The sequence below is a fragment of the Stenella coeruleoalba genome (genome assembly GCF_951394435.1).
Source record: "Stenella coeruleoalba genome assembly, chromosome: 11".
Lineage (NCBI taxonomy): Eukaryota > Metazoa > Chordata > Mammalia > Artiodactyla > Delphinidae > Stenella > Stenella coeruleoalba.
The window spans coordinates 3,609,934-3,630,756 of record NC_137157.1 but is presented as its reverse complement, the minus strand read 5'-3'; the positions used below and the strand labels follow the sequence as shown (position 1 = coordinate 3,630,756).

Genomic DNA, 20,823 nt, shown 5'->3' with positions numbered 1-20,823 from the left:
TGCTCAGACGAGGGGCTGTGCCCTGCAGACCCATCCAGGAACCCCAGCCTCTGCTCTAACATCACCCACCATGGTGCCCCCACCAGCCCGCTCCCCACCAGGACCCAGGCCTGGGGACACACGCGCCACCAGAGGCTGGCGGCCCCGGGCACCCAGCACCCACTGCCCCAGGCCCTCACCTTGCTCGCAGTTCTTCCCGCCGAAGCGGAGCGGGCACTCACACAGGTACGTGTTCCAGCCGCTGATACAGGTACCCCCGTTCTGACACCAGGTCCCATCGCAGAAGTTCCTCTGAGCAGCGCAGCCTGGAAACAGAGGGCATGGCGTGGTCTCAGAGTGGGAAACAGGAGCGGAGCGTGACGCAGGGGGACTGCTCCTGTCTCCTAGCACTGACCCACATGCTGGGGAAACACCCCCTGTGGACACAGCCGGAGGCAAGGCGGGCAGGCCTGGGACTCTCTGGGGCTGTCAGAACCTAAGACCTGACATGGCATGGAATGCAGTGCCCATGTCCGGAGACCATGGGCCCCTAGGCCATCCCACCCTCTGGCTCGTGGGATCGTCTGGTGACCGGTTCAAGACCCTGGGGTTGCGTGTCCGGGTCAGCGGCAGGCCCGCCCACAGCTTCACCACCGCTCCAACGCTGCAGGACCCCAGACCCGAGAGCAGCAGGATGTGGAGGGGGCCCCTCCCGCGTGGCCGCCGCAGCCCCACGATTCCCCGACCGTCCTGCCGTACCCGCCCTGGTGCCGTTGTTGGCGATGAAGCTGGCCATGTCCACGTTCCTGCCGTCGATGGACAGGTTCCGCATGCAGCCCACAAACTGCCGGTTCTGCACCGGGAAGTCTTCGGGCAGGTTGGGGACGCCCCCCAGGAGCAGGGGGCCTGTCAGATCCAGGGACCTGTGGAGGCGACACCAACCTCTGGATGGCCGGACGGCAAGAGCAGCCCCGACGCTGCTGTAACGTCCCAGGGGCCTCTGCCGCAGGGCACGCTCGTCATCCTGACCATCAATAATCCAACGGGTGCAGGGGCCAGGGAAGCAGGCGGCCAACAGGCCCAAACACACGCGTCAGATCCTACTTCCGGTGCCACCACCGGCTCGCAGCCTCTCTGTCCCTTGTGTCAGATCCTGACCAACTGGGGGGTTGGGGTGACCGCCCGAGTCCTGACTGCTGGCCGGGCCAGTCCACACCCAAACAGGACGCCACCTTCCTCTGGCCTCTAATGGCCTTGAGGGGTGGTCACAGCAAACTAGAACCCTGGTTCTGCAGGAGCATTGGCATGGCCTTGGGCAAGGAGCCGAACCGCTCCAGGGCACAGCTGTCCCATCAGTAAGATGGACGCATCCCACCTGCATCACAGCTGCGGGGAATCCGATGACAAAGGTGTATTTCACACCAGATGCTCAGGATAGACCAGGTTCTTCTAACTGGTAGGCCAGGTTCTTTGAACTGCAGACCAGGTTCCCCTAAGCTTATTAAACATCCCACCAAAACACAATTAGGGATGAGTCCAGCATGAACATTTGATCTGAGATTTGAAGCGGGCATTATAAACTTCCACGTCAGCATTTCTCTGACCTGAGTTAGGACGGGTCCTGGGGACCTCCAGATCTACATGGTGACATGGCCACTCTGATCTAATGGAGGGGATTACTGACTGAACACTGAATCACAGGGACCAGCCCGCACTGGAACAAAGTCAGGGATCCTGTGGAGACAGGGCTGGGGATGGCTTCTGGGGTCAGCAAGCCGGCCGTCACAACCCTGGGGATGGCCTGGCCACTACTTTGACAGATGATTCTAAGGGGACTTATTCTAGAAGGTTCTAATGTGTTGGAGGGAAGGGGAGGGAATGTGACTCCAGCCCAGATTGGGGCTGCCAGAGCACTGGGTCCAGAGTGCCCTGTGTCGGGGTCCTGACCTGGGCGACCCCTTTTGGATCAGTGGCCGTGGGGGGTGGGCACCAGGGCCCATCTCCCGGGACACTCACTTTTTAGAGCCACTCTGAGTGCCCTGAGCGGCACAGCTGTAGTTCCCAACGAAGTTGCCGAAGCGCACGGCCACGGCCGTGTCACAGTCGTCCACGGTCACCACGGCCACCTTCTCCCCAGACGGCCCGTGGGGCAGGCCCAGGCGGCCGATGTTGGGCTGTGGGAAGAGAAAGCACGGAGCCGTCAGCGTGTTCTCCCACCAGCGTCCCCGACTGATTCCCCAGCCCCTGCACACGCCCCCCGACCCGTGGAGGGTGAGAGCCCCCTGGCCTCGCGTTGAATGAGTCCCCAAACCAGCTGTACTGGATTAACAGTGAGCCCCCCCAAATTTATGTCCTTCCCAGAACCTCAGAATGTGACCTTATTTGGAAATAGGCGTCTTGCAGATGTAATTGTTTAGGATGAAGGCATATCGCAGTAGGATGGACCCTAATCCAACGTGACTGGTGTCCTTATAAGAAAGACACAGAGACAGAGACACAGGGAGACATCGTGGGACAACTGAGGCAGAGGCTGGAGTGATGCTGTCACAGCCAAGGATGCCAGCGCCCCCAGCATCTGCACGAGACGCGAAGGATCCTTCCCTAGAGCCCTCGGGGAGCGCAGCCCTGCAGACACCTTCATTTCAGAACTGGGAGAGAATATTTTCTGCTGTTTCAAGCCCCCCAGTTTGTGTATTGTTACAGCAGTTGACACCAAAGCCCCAGGACCCCTCCTTCTGAATACCTGATCCTGCCTGTGAGTCCAGGCGCTGGCCGGACCATGTCCACGCACCTCCTCACAAGGTTCCTGCCCGCTCCATGCTCCTGGAGTGCAGACTGCCCGGCCTGCAGACGGCCCCCTGCCTTCCCCCACCCGGCGTGGTGCCCCCCAACTGGACCAGGAAGCTGGCGACCTCCAGTACTCACAGTCACTCACTCCTGGGCTCACGCCCTTCCTCACCCTGGGATGACCCTCCAGTCCCTTTTGCTGGCCCGAGGTCGACCACCCTTTCTGCCCCCAGACCAAGCCCCCCTGCGCCCCCCAGCTTCCCCCCTACGCCCGCCAGCTGTCCCTGCGGTTCTCAGGCACTCGGTCTCCCTGCCCAGGGCTGGTTACGAGAAGCCCTCTGGGATCAGGGACACCGGGTGCAGCGTGCCCACTGCTGGAAGAAGCAGGCTCCCCTCTTAAGGAGGCTGTGGTTCGCATCCAGGGATCGAGCCCCTCTCCCCAGGCAGCCCGCCTGTCGCGGGCATCCCTCTCTAGTCTCCTGGCTGCCCTTTGAGAACGCCGAGCACATCCGCCCAGACGGCCCTCAGACCCCTTCTAGCAGTGGAGGCGGAGCCTGTTCCCGCCGGCCACGTCACGTGGGGTAGGCTCAACGTTCCAGACGTGCAGAGGGCAGGCTCGGGCTCAGGCCCCTGAACTTCCTGCCCCATCTGTACGACCTGGATAACAAGACCTGCATTCTGTGAGGTGGCCTGTTGGTGAACCCAGATGGTGCACGTGAAGGGCCACCCGCACCCAACACGCAGAGGCCCCCTTCCTCCCCACGGAGAGAACACCTTCTCCCAGTCCCAGCAGGGCCGTCCCACCACCCATACAAACAAGGGCCTAGTGCCGCCACGTGACGGCTCTGGGGTCAGGTCGAGTTTATAGCTTGATGCAATTTGATACTTCTTTATAACAATATTGGAAACGGGGAGTTGTAAAAACATAGGCAATTTAATTAAATCATCCTCAAGGTCTTTAAACAGGGAAATAACAACTGCACAATTCATTCCAAACCATCAGTTTTTCAATAGGAACAAGGAAGTATCCATTTGATTGAGGACCCTGGGCTGAAAAGCAGGACGTGGAGCTTTTGGTAACGGGAGCTCAGCCAGGAAGCCAAGTTGTGTGACTTCAGGAGGCCTCACTCACCCTGGCGGCGTGCCCTGGAGTTGTGCAGCGCACAGCCCGCACCACTGTACCTGGCAACCCCAGCTGGGCCTTCTGCTCCCCTTGGCCAACCATCTGACCTGGACAAGGCTATCACTATACCTCAGTCTCTCTGTGTACAGGATAAGGATTTAATATTAGAATACCCATCCTCTCTGTGTTACAGGGACTTGGAGAGTGACATCAACATCAGACACAGGAGTCTCCCTCAAACCCTTCTCAGGTAAATCCTACCCTGCCTCCTGACATTCCAGCTCATGGATAATCCTTTCCATTTTCTTTTCCGTCAGCTGATGAGATCACAAGGTCGGCCAAGCTATATCCTTAAAGATTTCACCTCTGGTTAAGCAACAGTTAGGTACGTATAAGAAATAATCTGTTTTCTCCCTCCGTAATAGCAGCCCGCATTAGAGAGCACGTCCAAGTGCTCATTACAGGATACTTAAGTATTAGGTGCGATCCGGGCGAAAGAACCGTCCCTGAGCTGCGCGAGCCCCGTATTATCTTTACAACTTATCATTTACGTTTTTGGGGATGGGTGTGAGCCTCCCAGAGGAAGGACATAAACAGCGTTTATACTTGGGAGGCTTTACTGACACGAAGCTGCTGTTTACACAACTGCAGTCGTTGTCAACGGTTCCTCCTAATCAACAGCTCAGAGCCACTCAGAGCCACGGGATCCAAGCAGAAGGAGCGAGGAAAATTGGAGGCGAAAGAGAAAAAAAAATCAGCATTTGTATTTAGAGCAGCACTTACTGACTTGAGACAACCCCCTGGTAAGACGGATCTCAGAGTCTGGCGTTACTGCGTCAAAGCAGCAAGTGTGACTTTCGGGAAAACAAACGTCGCCCAACGCCTGCTTCTTGATTCGTGTTCCCAGACCCACCAGCCATTGGGCCAAAAGAGATGGCCCTCTGGACCACAGAACCAAGCATTCCTAGAGTGAGAACCAAAAGTCCCAGCAGGAGAGACGCACAGGGAGGTACTGGGGAGAAGGAACGACGTCCGAGCGCCGGTTTCTGGCTCCGCAGAGCACCCTGCCGCCCCACCCCTGCTCACGCTGCCCCACAACGAGCTTAACCACATGCCAACTGTCCACGTGTGGTCAGGATCACCAAGAGAACAAGAAGGGAGCACGGGCAAAGGCCGCAGGTAACAGGAAACAGTGCTGCAGGTGACCCAGGATACACGGATGGGGGTCCTCAGAGAGAGAACCAGGCCCACCACATGACCCAGGACCCCACTCCCAGGAACAGACCCCAAGAACTGAACACAGGGGCTCAAAAACTTGTTCACAAATGTTCATAGTAGCACTAGTCACCGTAGCTAAAAGGGAAAACCACCCAAAAGTCCATCAACAAATGAAGGGGTGAACAGAATGCGGTAAATCCATTCGGTGGAACAGATTATTTTTCAGTCATAAAAAAGAATGAGCTACTGGTTATCTCTACAATGTGGAGGAACCTCCAAAACATCGTGCCACGAGAAAGAAGCCCGTCACAGAAGGTCACATGTTGTATCGTCCAATTTACATAACGTGCCCAGAACAGGCAAATACACAGAAAGTAGATGAGTGATTTCCCGGGGCTCGGGTGGTGGGGGAATTGGGAGGGGCTGCTAACGGGTACAGAGATCCATTGAGGGTGATGAAAGCGTCTCAGATCCATCAACAGACAGAGGCGGTTGGTCGCACAATGCTGTGAAAGCACTAAATTCTTCATTTTACGCGGTTAATTTCATGTGAATTTCACCTCAGCAATAATAAAAAAAAAAATTGGATGGGCATCCACCGTTCACAGTTCCCCCGGCCACTTTCTACCTGGACATTTGAGAAACTCCTTCCCCATTTTTATCTGTAAAATGGGGATAAGCTACGTCCCACTGCCTTCCTGTCAAGGCTCACAAGGACGAACAGGCAAAAAGAGCAGTGAATGTTCTCCGTCAGGGTCGGGAGGTGTGCGTGTGATGACACGGCCAGCCTGACTCGATGGGGGCGGGGACGAAGACCCCAGCAGGCGTGTTTGATCTGGGTTCAGCTCATCCGTTTCTGACGAGGGAAGACAAAGCATAGCTGCATGGCCGGCAGGTGGGACGAAGGCCGGGCGGGAAAGGAATCAGGAGAATCGGGAGATGTGGACGGTGCGCGGCTCAGGTCCGCACGCCCACCCCGCGTGTCTGCAAGAGGGAAGGGAGGGCTTCCCTGGTGGCGCAGTGGTTGAGAGTCCGCCTGCCGATGCAGGGGACGCGGGTTCGTGCCCCGGTCCGGGAAGATCCCACATGCCGCGGAGCGGCTGGGCCCGTGAGCCACGGCCGCTGAGCCTGCGCGTCCGGAGCCTGTGCTCCGCAACGGGAGAGGCCACAGCAGTGAGAGGCCCGCGTACGAAGGCCCGTGAGGCTCTGTGGGCATGGGTGGGGAGGAACGAAGAATAAAAAGCAAGACAAAATGAACTGCCCCTTCATATTTCTAAGATGAATTTTTAAGTTTGCACAAAAGAAGAAGATAGCCCGGGAATAAGGGGGCCACATGGCAGTTATATGAGGATCGTCTCAATTCTCGAGTTAGAGGGGCACTGGGCACAGGACGGGCGAAGGCCCGAGTCCCTGTGCCTCCCCATCCCGGCCGGGGGACCCCTGCCCCCGCTCACCCCCAGCCCCGCCCTGTAGCAGCCGGGCGTGGACACCCAGGGGCCGAGCAAAGCCGGCACAGGATCCAAGAAATGGAGGCACAGGCCAGCCGGCAGGGCCCGCAGGTGGTGCCGCTGACACCGCTCCACGTGCACAGGCTGCCCTGAACAGAACCTGCCACGGGGCGGGCGGAATCGGGGCCACCGAGGACACACCCGCCATGCCCATCCCTGCCGCCACCTGAGAAAAACCCTGAAGGACCCCGTGTGTGCTTCGGGGGAACCAAAACAACAAGCTTTCTTTGCAAATCTGTGCAGATCTGGGCTCCTGGCTCTCGGCGAATCCGCCCAAAGTCATCACTTGCGGGCCGGCCCTTTTTATTTCCCTCCAGCTTATTTCTTCTCCCGGCGCAGCCCCTCTCCCGGCGTTTCCAGTTAGAGGCTCCAGGGCAGCCCGTGGGGATTGTCTGTGAGCACAAAAGCGCTTGGTCCTTACGAAGCGCTCACATTTCTACAGCTTTTTAACCTGCTGCAGACAATTCCTCATGGGGGAGGCGGATGGGGGTTCAGTTTCAAATGCTGGATGCAGGGGAAGGAGGCGTAGGGGGGCCTCGAAACCAGACACCAGGAGGGGCAAGTCTTGGGAACAAAACGGATTCACACTCTGCGTCAGAAATGATTAACCAACATTCGTATCAAAGAATTCACAGATGGCTGGGCTTGAGGAATGTCACAGAGTCCAAAGGCAGCCCTGAACGCGTACCGTGAGGTTCGGACCCGCCGGGTGGGCTAGCTGAAGGCAGCCCACGGGCCGGCAGCCGCACCAAGAAATGCGGGCGAGACACCCCGCTGGTCCTGGCACAGAGGTGATGAGACCCTCCTCCGAAGCAGGCGTGGTGTCTCTCTGAAGCTAAGAGATAAGAGGAAAAGACATCCAGACACACAGGCTTCCAGGGTCCAAACCAAATTCCCAAGGAGCCTCCCACAAGGACTTTGCTGGAACTCAAACAGCAGATCAAGGTACTGCGTCCCCGGGGGCCCATGGCGCTCCCACTTGTGGGCAGGTCACAGGATGGTCTAGCGGACACTCTGACCCTCAGCTTCCCCGCCTGTAACATTCAGGGGTGAATCCCCTCCGGCTCCCCAGGCAGGTTGCGGCCTCTCTCAGACCCCGGCTTCCAGAACCCCCGCCGCTGACCAGCATCCGCCAGGTGCTTCGGACGCCTCGAGGCAACAGATTTAAGTCCACATCTCTATTTTTTCTTTTTTTTTTTTTTTGGCGGTACGCGAGCCTCTCACTGTCGTGGCCTCTCCCGTTGCGGAGCACAGGCTCCGGACGCGCAGGCTCAGCGGCCATGGCTCACGGGCCCAGCCGCTCCGCGGCATGTGGGATCTTCCCGGACTGGGGCACGAACCCGTGTCCCCTGCATCGGCAGGCGGACTCTCAACCACTGCACCACCAGGGAAGCCCAAGTCCACATCTCTTATGGGAAGGGATTCACCCCCAATGCCACCCAGGCAAGGAGCAGAGAAGGAATGTAGGAAAGACAGATTAAGGGACGTGGCAGATTTTTCCTGACACTCCAACCAACTGCCAACCCCTCGCCCCTTCTGACTGTTCCGGGGGCACCTACGTCTCAACTTGCCCCGCTCCCCCCGAATGAAGCGTCTGCAGCGAGGATCCCACTCACGCGGAATCCCAGGCCCCGGGACAGCACGGCACGGCACGAGGAATGGGCGCCGCCCACCCACATCGGGTTTACCTGCACCCCGATCTGCCACGCTGCAAAGGCTACACTGACCAGTCCGGCTCCTCCAGGGCAGTGGAACTGCCAGACAGCTTTGGAAGTCGGCACAGGACTTGAAGTCTCCATATGGACAAAATGGCTTGTCCAACGGGAACCGGACTGCCCCTCGGTGTGGAGCTGCGGCAAGCCGCCCAGGGCCAGGAAGTGCTTCATCCCCTTGCCTGCAATTTCCATGGGGGGTTGGGGCCTCTTCAGCAGCATCAAGAAGTCATTCCACGGCTTCCCTGGTGGCGCAGTGGTTAAGAAGCCGCCTGCCAATGCAGGGGACATGGGTTCGAGCCCTGGTCCAGGAAGATCCCACACGCTGCGGAGCAACGAAGCCCGTGCGCCACAACTACTGAGCCTGCGCTCTAGAGCCCGTGAGCCACAACTACTGAGCCCGCGTGCCACAACTATTGAAGCCCACGCGCCCAGAGCCCGTGCTCTGCAGCAAGAGAAGGCACTGCAGTGAGAAGCCCGCACACCACAACAAAGAGTAGCCCCTGCTCGCCACAACTAGAGAAAGCCCACACACAGCAACGAAGACCCAACACAGCCAAAAATAAATAAATAAATAAAATAAATGGGAAAAAAAAAGTCATTCCACGGGAAAAAATACTTGCAAACGATGAGACTGACAAGAGCTTAATTTCCAAAATATACAGACAGCTCATACAACTCAATAGCAAAAAACGAGCAACCCAATCGGAAAATGGGCAGAAGACCTAAACAGACATTTCTCCAAAGAAGACATACAGATGGCCAAGAGGCACATGAAAAGATGCTCAACATCACTGATCATTAGAGAAATGCAAATCAAAACTACAGTGAGGTACCACCTCACACTGGTCAGAATGGCCATCATTAAAGAGTCTACAAATAGCAAATGCTAGAGAGGGTGTGGAGAAAAGGGAACCCTCCTACACTGTTGGTGGGAATGTAAGTTGGTGCAGCCACTATGGAGAAAAGTATGGAGGGTCCTCAGAAAACTAAAAATAGAATTACCATATGATCCCAGCAATCCCACTCCTGGGCATATATCCGGACAAAACTATAATTCAAAAAGATACATGTGTCCCTATGTTCATAGCAGCACTATTCACAATAGCCAAGGCATGGAAACAACCTAAATGTCCATCAACAGAAAAATGGATAAAGAAGATGTGATACGTATATACAATGGAATACTACTCAGTCATGAAAAAGAATGAAATAATGCCATTTGCAGCAACATGGATGGACCTAGAGATTACCATACTAAGAGAAGTGAGTCAGGCAAAAACAAACACCATATGATATCACTTATATGTGGAATCTAAAATATGACACAAATGAACCTATCTGTGAAACAGAAACAGACTCACAGACATAAGAATAGACTTGTGGTTGCCAAGGGGGAGGGGGTTGGGGGAGGGATGCACTGGGAGTTTGGGGTTAGCAGGTGCAAACTATTATATATAGAACGGATGGACAACAAGGGCCTCCTGTTTAGCACAGGGAAAACGATATTCAATGTCCTGGGATAAACCATAACGGAAAAAATATGAAAAAGAATATATGTGTATAACTGAATCACTTTGCTGTATGGCAAAAATTAAACACAACATTGTAAATCAACTATACTTCAATAAAGTCTTTTAAAAAAGAAGTCATTCCACCATGTTCAGTCAATGAAATTGACAGGAGAAACCCAGAGTTCCCCCAGATTAAGCTGTAAACAGATTTATTTCTTGAGTTTAACATTAAGACTTCAGCCCAGGCCTTCTTGACCTTTTTCCTTTAAGACATGGGACACCTACATCCTAGGAGGGACACAGCAACCCCTTAGGGTGTGGGCAGCAAACTGCTGCATGCAAGCCTGACCGGGCCACCAGGTGGGCCACTTACGGGCCCCCGGGGAGGGCAGACATTCCTGGCTGAGGGGGCAGGTGCTCCTCACTGCCCCCCTGCCGGTGCCCTGGGGCAGGGGACGCAGTGCTGAGCCGGGCAGCCTCTCCTAGAGAGCGGCTCAGTTCACAGCTCCCACCTCCAGGGTCATCTGGAAGAGTGGACCTGAGCCCCTTTGCAGAGTCCCTGCTGCTGGGCTGGCTGTCACACCAATGCGGGTGAGGGCCTAAGGCTGGCAGGGGACGGGGGACAGCAGTGTCCACAGCCTCCAAGGAGCATCACCTCCCAAAGGCCAAAAGGTCACATCCCGACCCCACTTAGGAAAGTCACACGACTCCCCCCCGCCCCTCCGCGCCAGATTCAGCTGTAATGTGGAGGAAGAACGGCACCTCCCTTGTGGGGTTAAATGCATACAGACGTGTGTGAGGGGAACATTCCATGAAGTTTGCTGCTGCCGTGTTGCTGCTAAGAAAGACAGGAAGAAAGCCAAAATACACGCAAATGGCTATTCTCCCTGTATTTTTGCTGTCCTATTTTCCTACATTAAAAATATACAGTTTCTTTTACATCTGTAAAGAACAAAGGAGCAATTGGCAGCCAGCGCGTCACTGCCTCTTCGTGGCAGCCTCAGCTCCTTCTCCAGGGCGCAAACACAGAGCCACCCGCAGCTCTGAGTCCTCCACGTGTTCAGTTATCCAAGAAAATACTGGCCTGTGGGGACGGACTCTTTTTATTTGGGGAGCGTTAAGAAGAAAATAGTTTTAACAAGGGTCAGAACCAACTGGTCACTTTAAAACAAATCACAGCAGAGCCTGCTGGTCCTCAGGCAGGGAGGTTACCCAAGTCCTGACAACTGTGGCCACAGGTCAAAGGAGGTGCTTTTCTGATGGTCGCATGACAGGCTCAGACATGGAGGAACTGAGGGCTGGGAGGCGGAGATCCACTGTGCTCCGCACAGTGTATAAATAAGCATCTCCTAACGGCCCCAGTGATCTCTGGGGGAATGACTTTTGCTCTGGAAAAGACCCATGAGGCAAGGTGCAAGCCCCTCACTGGGCCCGGCCCCTCACCAGACAAAGCTCTGGAGTCGGTGAAAGGGAGCCAGGAGCCCCTCAGCTGCTGCCCCTGCTGGGCTGGCCGTCGGTGTCAGGTCCCCTGCCTCTGGCCACCTGGCCAGGCAGGCTCCCCAGGTTTTCTGGAACCCAGGAGTTTATGCAGATTTGCGTGGAGGGAGTCTTCTCCAATGCCAGATGAAGGGCTCAAGATGGGGTTCTTTCAGTTTTAACAGCACCTTCTTGGAAAGCTGGGGTAACACGTGCCTTCTTTGGGGGGCTCTGTGGACAAGAAGCTCCTTGGCACAAAGTGGGAGACCCTTAGGCAGCCCGTGAGAAGCTCACGTCCCTGCACTCGTAGGGCCTATGAATCTGACAGTCGGCTACTCCCAGCTGGACCAGAGATGGGGGAGGGGCACCCGAGCAGCTGCCCCTGGGGTACTCCGCTTGCCTCGGGGACTGGCGCCTGCAAATGGCTCCTGGGGTCGCAGAGCTGGACCCTCGGGGCTCAGCCCACACAGTCCTGGGAGAGGAAGGACAGGGACTTCAGCAATGACAAAGTCACTCTGGGCTACGAGGGTTCACGGGTCACAGGCCATCTTTTCAGAAAACCTCCTCGGACAAAGGGAGAAAGGCTTTCAAGAAACGTGCACAGGGACTTCCCTGGTGGTGAAGTGGTTAAGACTCCACACTCTCAATGCAGGGGGCCCGGGTTCGAGCCCCAGGCAGGGAACTAGATCCCATATGTATGTGGCAACTAAGAGTTCACATGCCACAACTAAGGAGCCCATGTGCCGCAACTAAGGAGCCAGTGTGCCACAACTAAGGAGCCCACCTGCCACAACTAAGACCCGGCACAACCAAATAAATAAATAAATACAAAAAAAGAAGAAGAAAAAAGAAACGTGCACACTCACCAGTACTCACTCCTTTGTGTGCGTGCACACCCCGCCTGCTCCTGCTGGGCCCCTAAGAGGCTCCTCTCTGTCCCCAGACTCTGGACAGCGGCAAAGACCCCCAGACCCTCAGCTTCTCCCTACAGACCCGCAGGACCTCCCACTCGCCTCCATCCCCTTTCTGACCAGCCTCCCCAGCCCCAGCCCCGTCTGCAGGCCTCGAGGCTGCCCCGCTGAGAATCCATCTGTGATGAAGGTGGAAGTGGAGGGGGTTTGCCGAGTTGGTGGGGAGGAAGCACGGACGAGGCTGGAAAGGCTGGGAAGGTAGGGGAGAGGGACGGTCACAGCAGGAGGGCACCAGCGGGGGACAGCTGCCCGCCCACAGCTCCATCCAGCCCTGGCCCTGTCCCTCCGTGTCCCCCTCCCAGGGCGGACGTGAGGACCTCGCGGTAACGTGCTGGTCCCGGGGAAGGCGGTAGGCGCGGGGGGCAGCACCTCATGGCAGAGTGTTGGAGGCCAGTGAGAGGGGGTGAGCTGGGCACCCTGGGTGTGACACGGATGGCAGGTGGGGGAGCATGGCCACCAGACAGGGAGCCGCCGTGAAGTCGGTGGTGCCCCAGGCTGCAGGAGACTTTCCGTAACAGGCGTGGAGCAGGGGCCCAGGGTGGGGCTGTGTGCGTCCCGGGGAGTAATTCTGTTTCCATAGCAGGTGACTCTGCCATCTGACGGGGCCGTGTTTGGAAAGGAAGCAGGCGACCGTCCCAGCTCCCTGGGCCGCCAGTAGGCGGGCACCCCATCCCCTTGGGGACCATGGGCTGGGCTCCCACTACGGTTATGGGAGCATTGATGTTGGACGACCCATGGGCCCAGACACAACAGAAGCCATTTCCCATCCCGAGAAACTGGCCAAGGAAGCAGGAAACGCAGCCAGGGAGAAACAAAACGATTCACACCCCAGACTGGGGACTTGAACTTGAATGGGTGAACCTGCCCAGTAGGAAATGAGCACGTGCGGGGCATCCCACAGACTCATCTGCAACACGTCCATGCTGGCACCCCCGTCGGCGGAGGAGCAAGGCTAAGCAGACCCTGCTGCAGACGCGGGGACGGTAATCAGCCTGCCTGGGTACCTCCTCCATCACAAAGGCTTGACGGACTTGGCAAACGCTCACCTACGCTTTAAAACAGTTTAGCCTCCTTATCTTGTGCATTCTTTATTTTTATTTATTTAGTTATCCAACGCTTGGTGAATTCTGCTTCACAATGATAGGAAGAGCCGACGTCGAAGGATCAAAAAGCGACGTCGCTATGGACGCTCGGCCGCCACAAGCCAGTTATCCCCGTGGTAACTTTTCTGACACCTTCTGCTTAAAACGATCGTGAGGCCCCGCTTTCACGGTCTGTATTCACACTGAAAATCAAGATCAAGCGAGCTTTTGCCCTTCTGCTCCACGGGAGGTTTCTGTCCTCCCTGAGCTCGCCTCAGGACACCTGCGTTACCGTTTGACAGGTGTACCGCCCTACATTCTTTAAATCAAATGATTTTCTAAGCAAAGAATTTAAATGAAGAAAACAAAAACTGTTCATGACCCCATCACCCAGATGACTCTTGCTGTATTCTTTAATAAAAGAAAACATGAAACACATAAAGTGTCGCAGAAAGGTACAAAATGAACATAAAGCCGCCTCCTTTCTCATCAACCTTAATCCCAAAGGTATCCACGTGCAGCAGACTGTTTGCAAAAAGAGCTGCAACAATGCCTCCTGGCACCAAGTCACAGGAATAACAAATATCTGATGTTTTAAGATACCACGCTTGCGATGGCTTGTGACCCAGCACAGCTATCTGATACGTGCTGTCGATGGATTTGTTTTGCGGGTAGGACGACACCCGTCAGAAAAAAATTTGCATACAGCAGCGCACATCTGTGTATCTTTCAAAGTTCTTTTAATTAAGTTCTTGAGTTAATTTTAGATGCACACGCAATTCTAAAAAATAACAGAGATCCGATGTGCCCTTTACCCAGTTTCCACCAATGGTAAACATCCTGCAACTGAGACTATAACATCACAGCCCAGATGTGGACGCTGATACCGTCAGGAAGCAGAACATTCCATCACCAACAGGACCCCACCTGTTGCCCTTTCACAGCCACACCCACTTCCCTCCCACCCCCACCCCAGGCAACCACTCATCTGTTCTCCAATTCTATCATTCTGTCATTCAAGAATGTTATACAGGGACTTCCCTGGTGGCACAATGGTTAAGAATCCGCCTGCCAACGTAGGGGACATGGGTTCGAGCCTTGGGCCGGGAAGATCCCACATGCCGCAGAGCAGCGAAGCCCATGCACCACAACTACTGAACCTGTGCTCTAGAGCCCGCGGTCCACAACTACTGAGCCTGTGTGCCACAACTACTGAAGCCCGCGCGCCTAGAGCCCGTGCTCTGCAGCAACAGAAGCCACCGCAATGAGAAGCCCGCGCACCGCAACAAAGAGTAGCCCCCGCTCGCCACAAACTAGAGAAAGCCCGTGCGCAGCAACGAAGACCCAACGCAGCCATAAATAAATAAATAAATAAATAAAATTTATTAGGGAAAAAAACAATGTTATACAGATGGAATCATATAGTACACAAGCTCGTGAGACTGGCTTTCCCTGCTCTCCATATTTTTCTCTTACGTGTATCCGTAGCTCGTTCCTTCTTATTACTGAATAGTATTCCGAGTTCCATGGTGTGGATGTACACAGTCTGCTTAGCCATTCACCCACAGGGGCCTTCTGGGAGGTTTCCCAGTTTAGGGAAAGAGCTGTTGCGAACATCTGTATACATGAGTTGTATCTATAGTCATGAGGGATATTGGCCTGTAGTTTCTTTGGTACTGTCTTCATCTCATTTTGGTATTAGGGTAATAGTAACTTCACAAAATGAACTGGGAAGTGTTCCCTCCTCTTCTATTTTCTTAAAGAGACTTTACAGAATTGGTGTAATTCTTTAAACATTTGGTAGCGTTCTCCAGTGAAACCACCTGAGCCTCGAGATTTCATTTGGGGGAGTTTTTAAAATATACAAATCCAATTTCCTTAATAGTAATGTAGTTATTTGAATTATTTATTTCACATGGGTTGAGTTGTGGTAGCTTGTGTTTTTTGAGGAACTGAGAATTTATTCCTGATACTAGTCATCTGTCTTCTTTTTTTTTGGGGGGGGGGGCAGTCAGTCTTGCTAGAAGTTTGACATTATTGATTTTCCCAAAGTTCTTTTCATTGATCCTTTCTGTTTTTTTCCTGTTTTAAAAACCACTGGTTTCTGCTCTTATCTTTATTCTTTCTTTCCGACTACTTGCTTTGGGTTTATTTTGTTCTTATTTTTGGAGGTTCTTGAGGTGGGAACTCATATTATTGACTTGAGACTTATTCTCTTTTCTAATATAAGTATGTAATGCTATGAATTTCCCTCTCAGCACTGCTCTACCTTCATCCCACATATTTTGGTATTTTGTATTTCATTCCTTTTAAATTAAAAAAATTTTAAACAAACTTCCTTCCTCCCTTTTCTGAATAATTGAATACTTCAGTCAAGTCTCTACGAAGGCCCCTTGTTCCCAGCACCTGCTGGAGTCAGTCAATAGATTCAGGACTGAGAGAGGTAGCAGCTCACAAGGCTGAGGTTGAATGAGAAGGGCAGCAGGGAGGCAGCCTGGTGAGGGCTGAGGGTGATTGAGGATAGCAGCTAAGTGAGGTGGTGGAATGGTGGGGCTGGCAGACTGTTTAAATAATGGTGGACTGAGATAATAAATAACTATATTGAGGATAATGGGAACAAGGTTTCTCACTGAGCAAGAAAAGATTTACAAACATGGAAAGGGAAAAAACTAGAATGACTCTGCAGTGCTGGAATGGAATCCAAGGTTTTCAATAAGTAGAGACAGAAATAAATATGAAGTTCAGTATGTGCCTATATGAGCATGCACACGTACCTTCACATACATATGTACACACATCCATGTCCTAGCTCTGCCCAGTGAGAGAGATTGGGAGTGAGACACCCTAGGAGCAATGAGCATACCTAGCACCTGAATCTTGGTTTCTAAATACCTTTCTTTTTTTCTTTTTAACATCTTTATTGGAGTATAATTGCTTTACAGTGTTGTGTTAGTTTCTGCTTTATAACAAAGTGAATCAGTTATACATATACATATGTTCCCATATCTCTTCCCTCTTGTGTCTCCCTCCCTCCCACCCTCCCTATCCCACCCCGCTAGGTGGTCGCGAAGCACCGAGCCGATCTCCCTGTGCGACGCAACTGCTTCCCACTAGCTGTCTATTTTACGTTTGGTAGTGTGTATATGTCAATGCTACTCTCTCACTTTGTCCCAGCTTACCCTTCCCCCTCCCCATGTCCCCAGGTGCATTCTCTACGTCTGTGTCTTTATTCCTGTCCTGCCCTTAGGTTCATCAGAACTATTTTCTTTTTTTTTTAGATTCCATATATATGTGTTAGCATACGGTATTTGTTTTTCTCTTTCTGACTGACTTCACTCTGTATGACAGACTCTAGGTCCATCCACCTCACTACAAATAACTCAGTTTCGTTTCTTTTTATGGCTGAGTAATATTCCATTGTACATATGTGCTACATCTTCTTTATCCATTCATCTGTCGATGGACACTTAGGTTGCTTCCATGTCCTGGCTATTGTAAATAAAGCTGCAATGAACATTGTGGTACATGACTCTTTTTGAATTATGGTTTTCTCAGGGTATATGCCCAGTAGTGGGATTGCTGGGTCATGTGGTAGTTCTATTTTTAGTTTTTTAAGGAACCTCCATACTGTTCTCCATAGTGGCTGTTATCAATTTACATTCCCACCAACAGTGCAAGAGGGTCCCCTTTTCTCCACACCCTCTCCAGCATTTGTTACTTGTAGATTTTCTGATGATGCCCATTCTGACCAGTGTGAGGTGATACTTCATTGTAGTTTTGAGTTGCTTTTCTCTAATGATTAGTGATGTTGAGCATCTTTTCATGTGTTTGTTGGCAATCTGTATATCTTCTTTGGAGAAATGTCTATTTAGGTCTTCTGCCCATTTTTGGATTGGGTTGTTTGTTTTTCTGTTATTGAGCTGCATGAGCTGCTTATAAATTTTGGAGATTAATCCTTTGTCAGTTGCTTCATTTGCAAATATTTTCTCCCATTCTGAGGGTTGTCTTTTGGTCTTGTTTATGGTTTCCTTTCCTGTGCAAAAGCTTTTAAGTTTCATTAGGTCTCATTTGTTTATTTTTGTTTTTATTTCCATTTCTCTAGGAGGTGGGTCAAAAAGGATCTTGCTGTGATTTATGTCATAGAGCATTCTGCCTATGTTTTCCTCTAAGACTTTTATAGTGTCTGGCCTTACATTTAGGTCTTTAAGCCATTTTGAGTTTATCTTTGTGTATGGTGTTAGGAAGTGTTCTAATTTCACTCTTTTACATGTAGCTGTCTTGTTTTCCCAGCACCACTTATTGAAGAGGCCGTCTTTTCTCCATTGTATACTCTTGCCTCCTTTATCAAAGATAAGGTGACCATAGGTGCGTGGGTTTATCTCTGGGCTTTCTATCCTGTTCCATTGATCTATATTTCTGTTTCTGTGCCAATACCATACTGTCTTGATTACTGTAGCTTTGTAGTATAGTCTGAAGTCCGGAAGCCTGATTCCTCCAGCTCCGTTTTTCTTTCTCAAGATTGCTTTGACTATTCGGGGTATTTTGTGTTTCCATACAAATTGTGCAACTAAATACCTTTCCTTATTAAAAGAATCCAGAGTTCTGTGGGTAAAATGACCCTTCTCCCTCCATCCCTCTCTCTCCCTCTCCTTCCCTCTCTTTCTCTATCTCCCTCTCCTTCTCACTCTCTCTCTCCCTCTCCCCTTCTCCTCTTCCCTACGCCACCCCTTCCATATCCTCTGGAGCATCAGTTCCTGGACAGCAATAGAGTTTTATCTCTTTTGTCTTCTGTATATCCCCGTACCCTAAACAGTTCCTGGCACACGGTAGGCAGTCAATAACTGCTCCATGTATTAATGAATGAACAAAGGCATGAAGGAAGGGCTGCAGGGAGTGACGAGGGAGGCCAGGCAGCCACACCCAGAGGACCACAAAAACCACAGCAGTTCTGCAGGACCCCAGGAGAACTTTCATCAAGACCAGCCTGAAACAAGATTCTGAGTGGAAGCCCTTGAGTTTTCTGGAACATTTGTGCAAGCAGAGGGAGACGCCCCTGACCCCAGGGTGTGGTGGATCACACCCCTCTGCACCACCCCATGCATAGCCCACTCCCCTGGAACCCCTGGAATATAGTGTGTGACACAGACCCAAGAATGAATGACTTGAACAAGCCAGGTCTGAAGTGCAGCCGGGGCAGGGTAGTTCCTAATGAACCCTGTACCAGTGGCCCCTTCCCCAAGGTCATGGGAATCTCAAGCACTAGGATGCTCTTCTCAGTGATCTCAGAGGATGCTGACACTTGAGAGAAGCAGCTCAGCTGGGGCTCTCACTTCACGAAAATGCTTTCAGCGCTGGACCAAAGACAACCCTTGTCATCTCAGAATCACTCGAACCAGAACGGCCGACTGCCGAGGCCCCGCCCAGGATCCTATCAAACTCCTCCTGGATGATGTGTCAACATCCCCGAGGCCCAGCTGGGCTGCCAGACAAGGTGAGGGCCTCCAGGTAATCCCTCCAGACGCCCAGTGCAAGGGCCTCGCCGGGCACACAATAGGCACTCAGTGAGTGAGTGACTGTCCTCTCAGGCGTCCTCCCCAGGAAGAGCGGAGATGCCACATTACAGATGCTTCCACAGAAGGGTGCTTCCCCCTCCCCACGGCCCCCAGGGTCTCTACACAAACATTTTGACACCGAAGGGCAAGGGGAAAGGGCAGACACCCCGAAGAGCCCTGACTATCACCAAACCCGAGTTCCAATTGCAAAGAAATCATTTTAGAACTATCTACACAAAACTATCGTCTCAGGACAACCTGCACAAACTCTTCCATCGGGCGCATTCACTCTTTTGCGAGTTGGCAGGGGAAGTGTTTACCTATCGTGCACAATAGTCTCGGGAAAAAAAGCACATCTGCAACGAAGTGATGACTACAAATCCTCCCCAAACCTCCAGGGGCGGGTGTGGGCGGCGGGGCTCTGGGTCCCATCTGCGCTTGACGGAGTCTGACATGTTTCTGCAAAGCGTTGTCCGCCTTTAAAATACCTTCCCAGGAAAACGCCCAGCCCCAGCGGGCACCCAGGCTCCACCGAAGGTGAATTATGCCACCAGACCTTCCCGCTTCAAATGCCACCAAGCAGGGAAAAAAACGTAAACTGGCTCTGCCTGGCTCCCTGCCTGGGGGCACCAACCCATAGGAACCACGTCAAGCGGCCCTGTTCTCTGATTTCTGGCTGCCTTGGCCCACGGGGAGCCTAAGGAAACAGGAGGGAGCGCCGTCAGGAGGTCGCTTCTCTCCATGACCCCTCCTAGCTGGGTTCCATTCTGCCCTCTCCCCTGGTTCCTCTCGGCCTCAGGGCTGTCACAGCCCCGGGTCCTGCACTGCCCAACGTGGGTGCCCCACACCCTGCGGCCCTTTGGTGATACGCCCTCCTGGGACCATCCTGGTGAGGTTTCCACCTATTTCCTGGGTGTGTGTTGGGGGTGACTGGTAAAATAGCCCAGACAGGCTCCTGGGCCCCAGCAGACTTGGGGAGGGTGCAAGGGGCCCCAGAGGCTTCCCACACAGGACCCACTCTGAGGACCAGACACGACGTGGATGACACAACAGATGCCCGCAGAGCAGAGCGACTCGCCCCTCCCAGACCACTTCCACTGCTGCCCTCCTTGCCATCCGTCTGGCCACGCACCCGCCTGACGTGGGCCCTTCGCACTGCCCCCACGCCCCCCTCCAAACCTGCTCGCTCCCTGCCGAGGCCCGCCCGGGCCCCTGGACACGTGAGTGCCTCGGGCCCTGAGACACAAAGCTCCCAGGAGACAGATGTCCCTGATGCAGAGCACTTTGAGCACTTCCCGTTGTGTGATGACGGAAACCACAGCAGGGGGGCCTCAAGGTCTACCTGCAAACTGCTCGCTTTCCTCCATCCAACAGCCTCGGGCAGGAGAGGAAATAGCTGAGCTGGCAGCAGGGGAAAGGCCTAATCCCACGCTGAGGGTCTGCTTCAGGTGCTGCTGAAAGGCTGGGCCTGGGAACGGAAGCGGCGGGTGGCAGTGATCCACTCACTGCCAGGGCGTGTTCTCTCATGTGGGCTCCTCCTTCCTTCTCCCGGGGGCATCCCGGGGGCCCTTTAGGGGTGAGGTGCCTCCTCGGTGCTCCCTGGAGGGTCTCTGCGAGCAGACCCTCGTGGTGCTTCCTGAGTGCCTGACGATGGTAAAGAATGACGGATGCCTCCGGACCTGGGCAGGGCCGGCCGAGCCAGAGGTTCCGTCTCTGCTCAGCTGTGACAGGCTGCTGCTTCAGCCACGTGCAGGTGCTCTGGTGGGCAACTGAGGCTGACACAGCCCCGAAGCCCAAAGTCTTCAGCCGGCCCTGGGAGATGCGTTTCCCATCCAAGCAGAAAGGAAAATGCACCACGACTGCGTCCTTTGCTTCCCTGACGTGGAGCATGGGCCCCAGAG

At 53.5% G+C, this 20,823-nt stretch overlaps 1 protein-coding gene across 1 annotated transcript in view; it reads right to left on the bottom strand.

The window, feature by feature from the left end:
* The window catches only part of CELSR1 (cadherin EGF LAG seven-pass G-type receptor 1), a 152,063-nt gene that overhangs the window by 46,920 nt on the left and 84,320 nt on the right, over positions 1–20,823 (bottom strand). The window contains exons 6-8 of the mRNA XM_079937142.1: positions 1,996–2,153; positions 739–902; positions 180–305 (exon numbers count right to left, since the gene is read on the bottom strand). Coding sequence (XP_079793268.1) covers positions 180–305; positions 739–902; positions 1,996–2,153 — 448 coding nt within the window. The remainder of the gene's footprint in view (positions 1–179; positions 306–738; positions 903–1,995; positions 2,154–20,823) is intronic.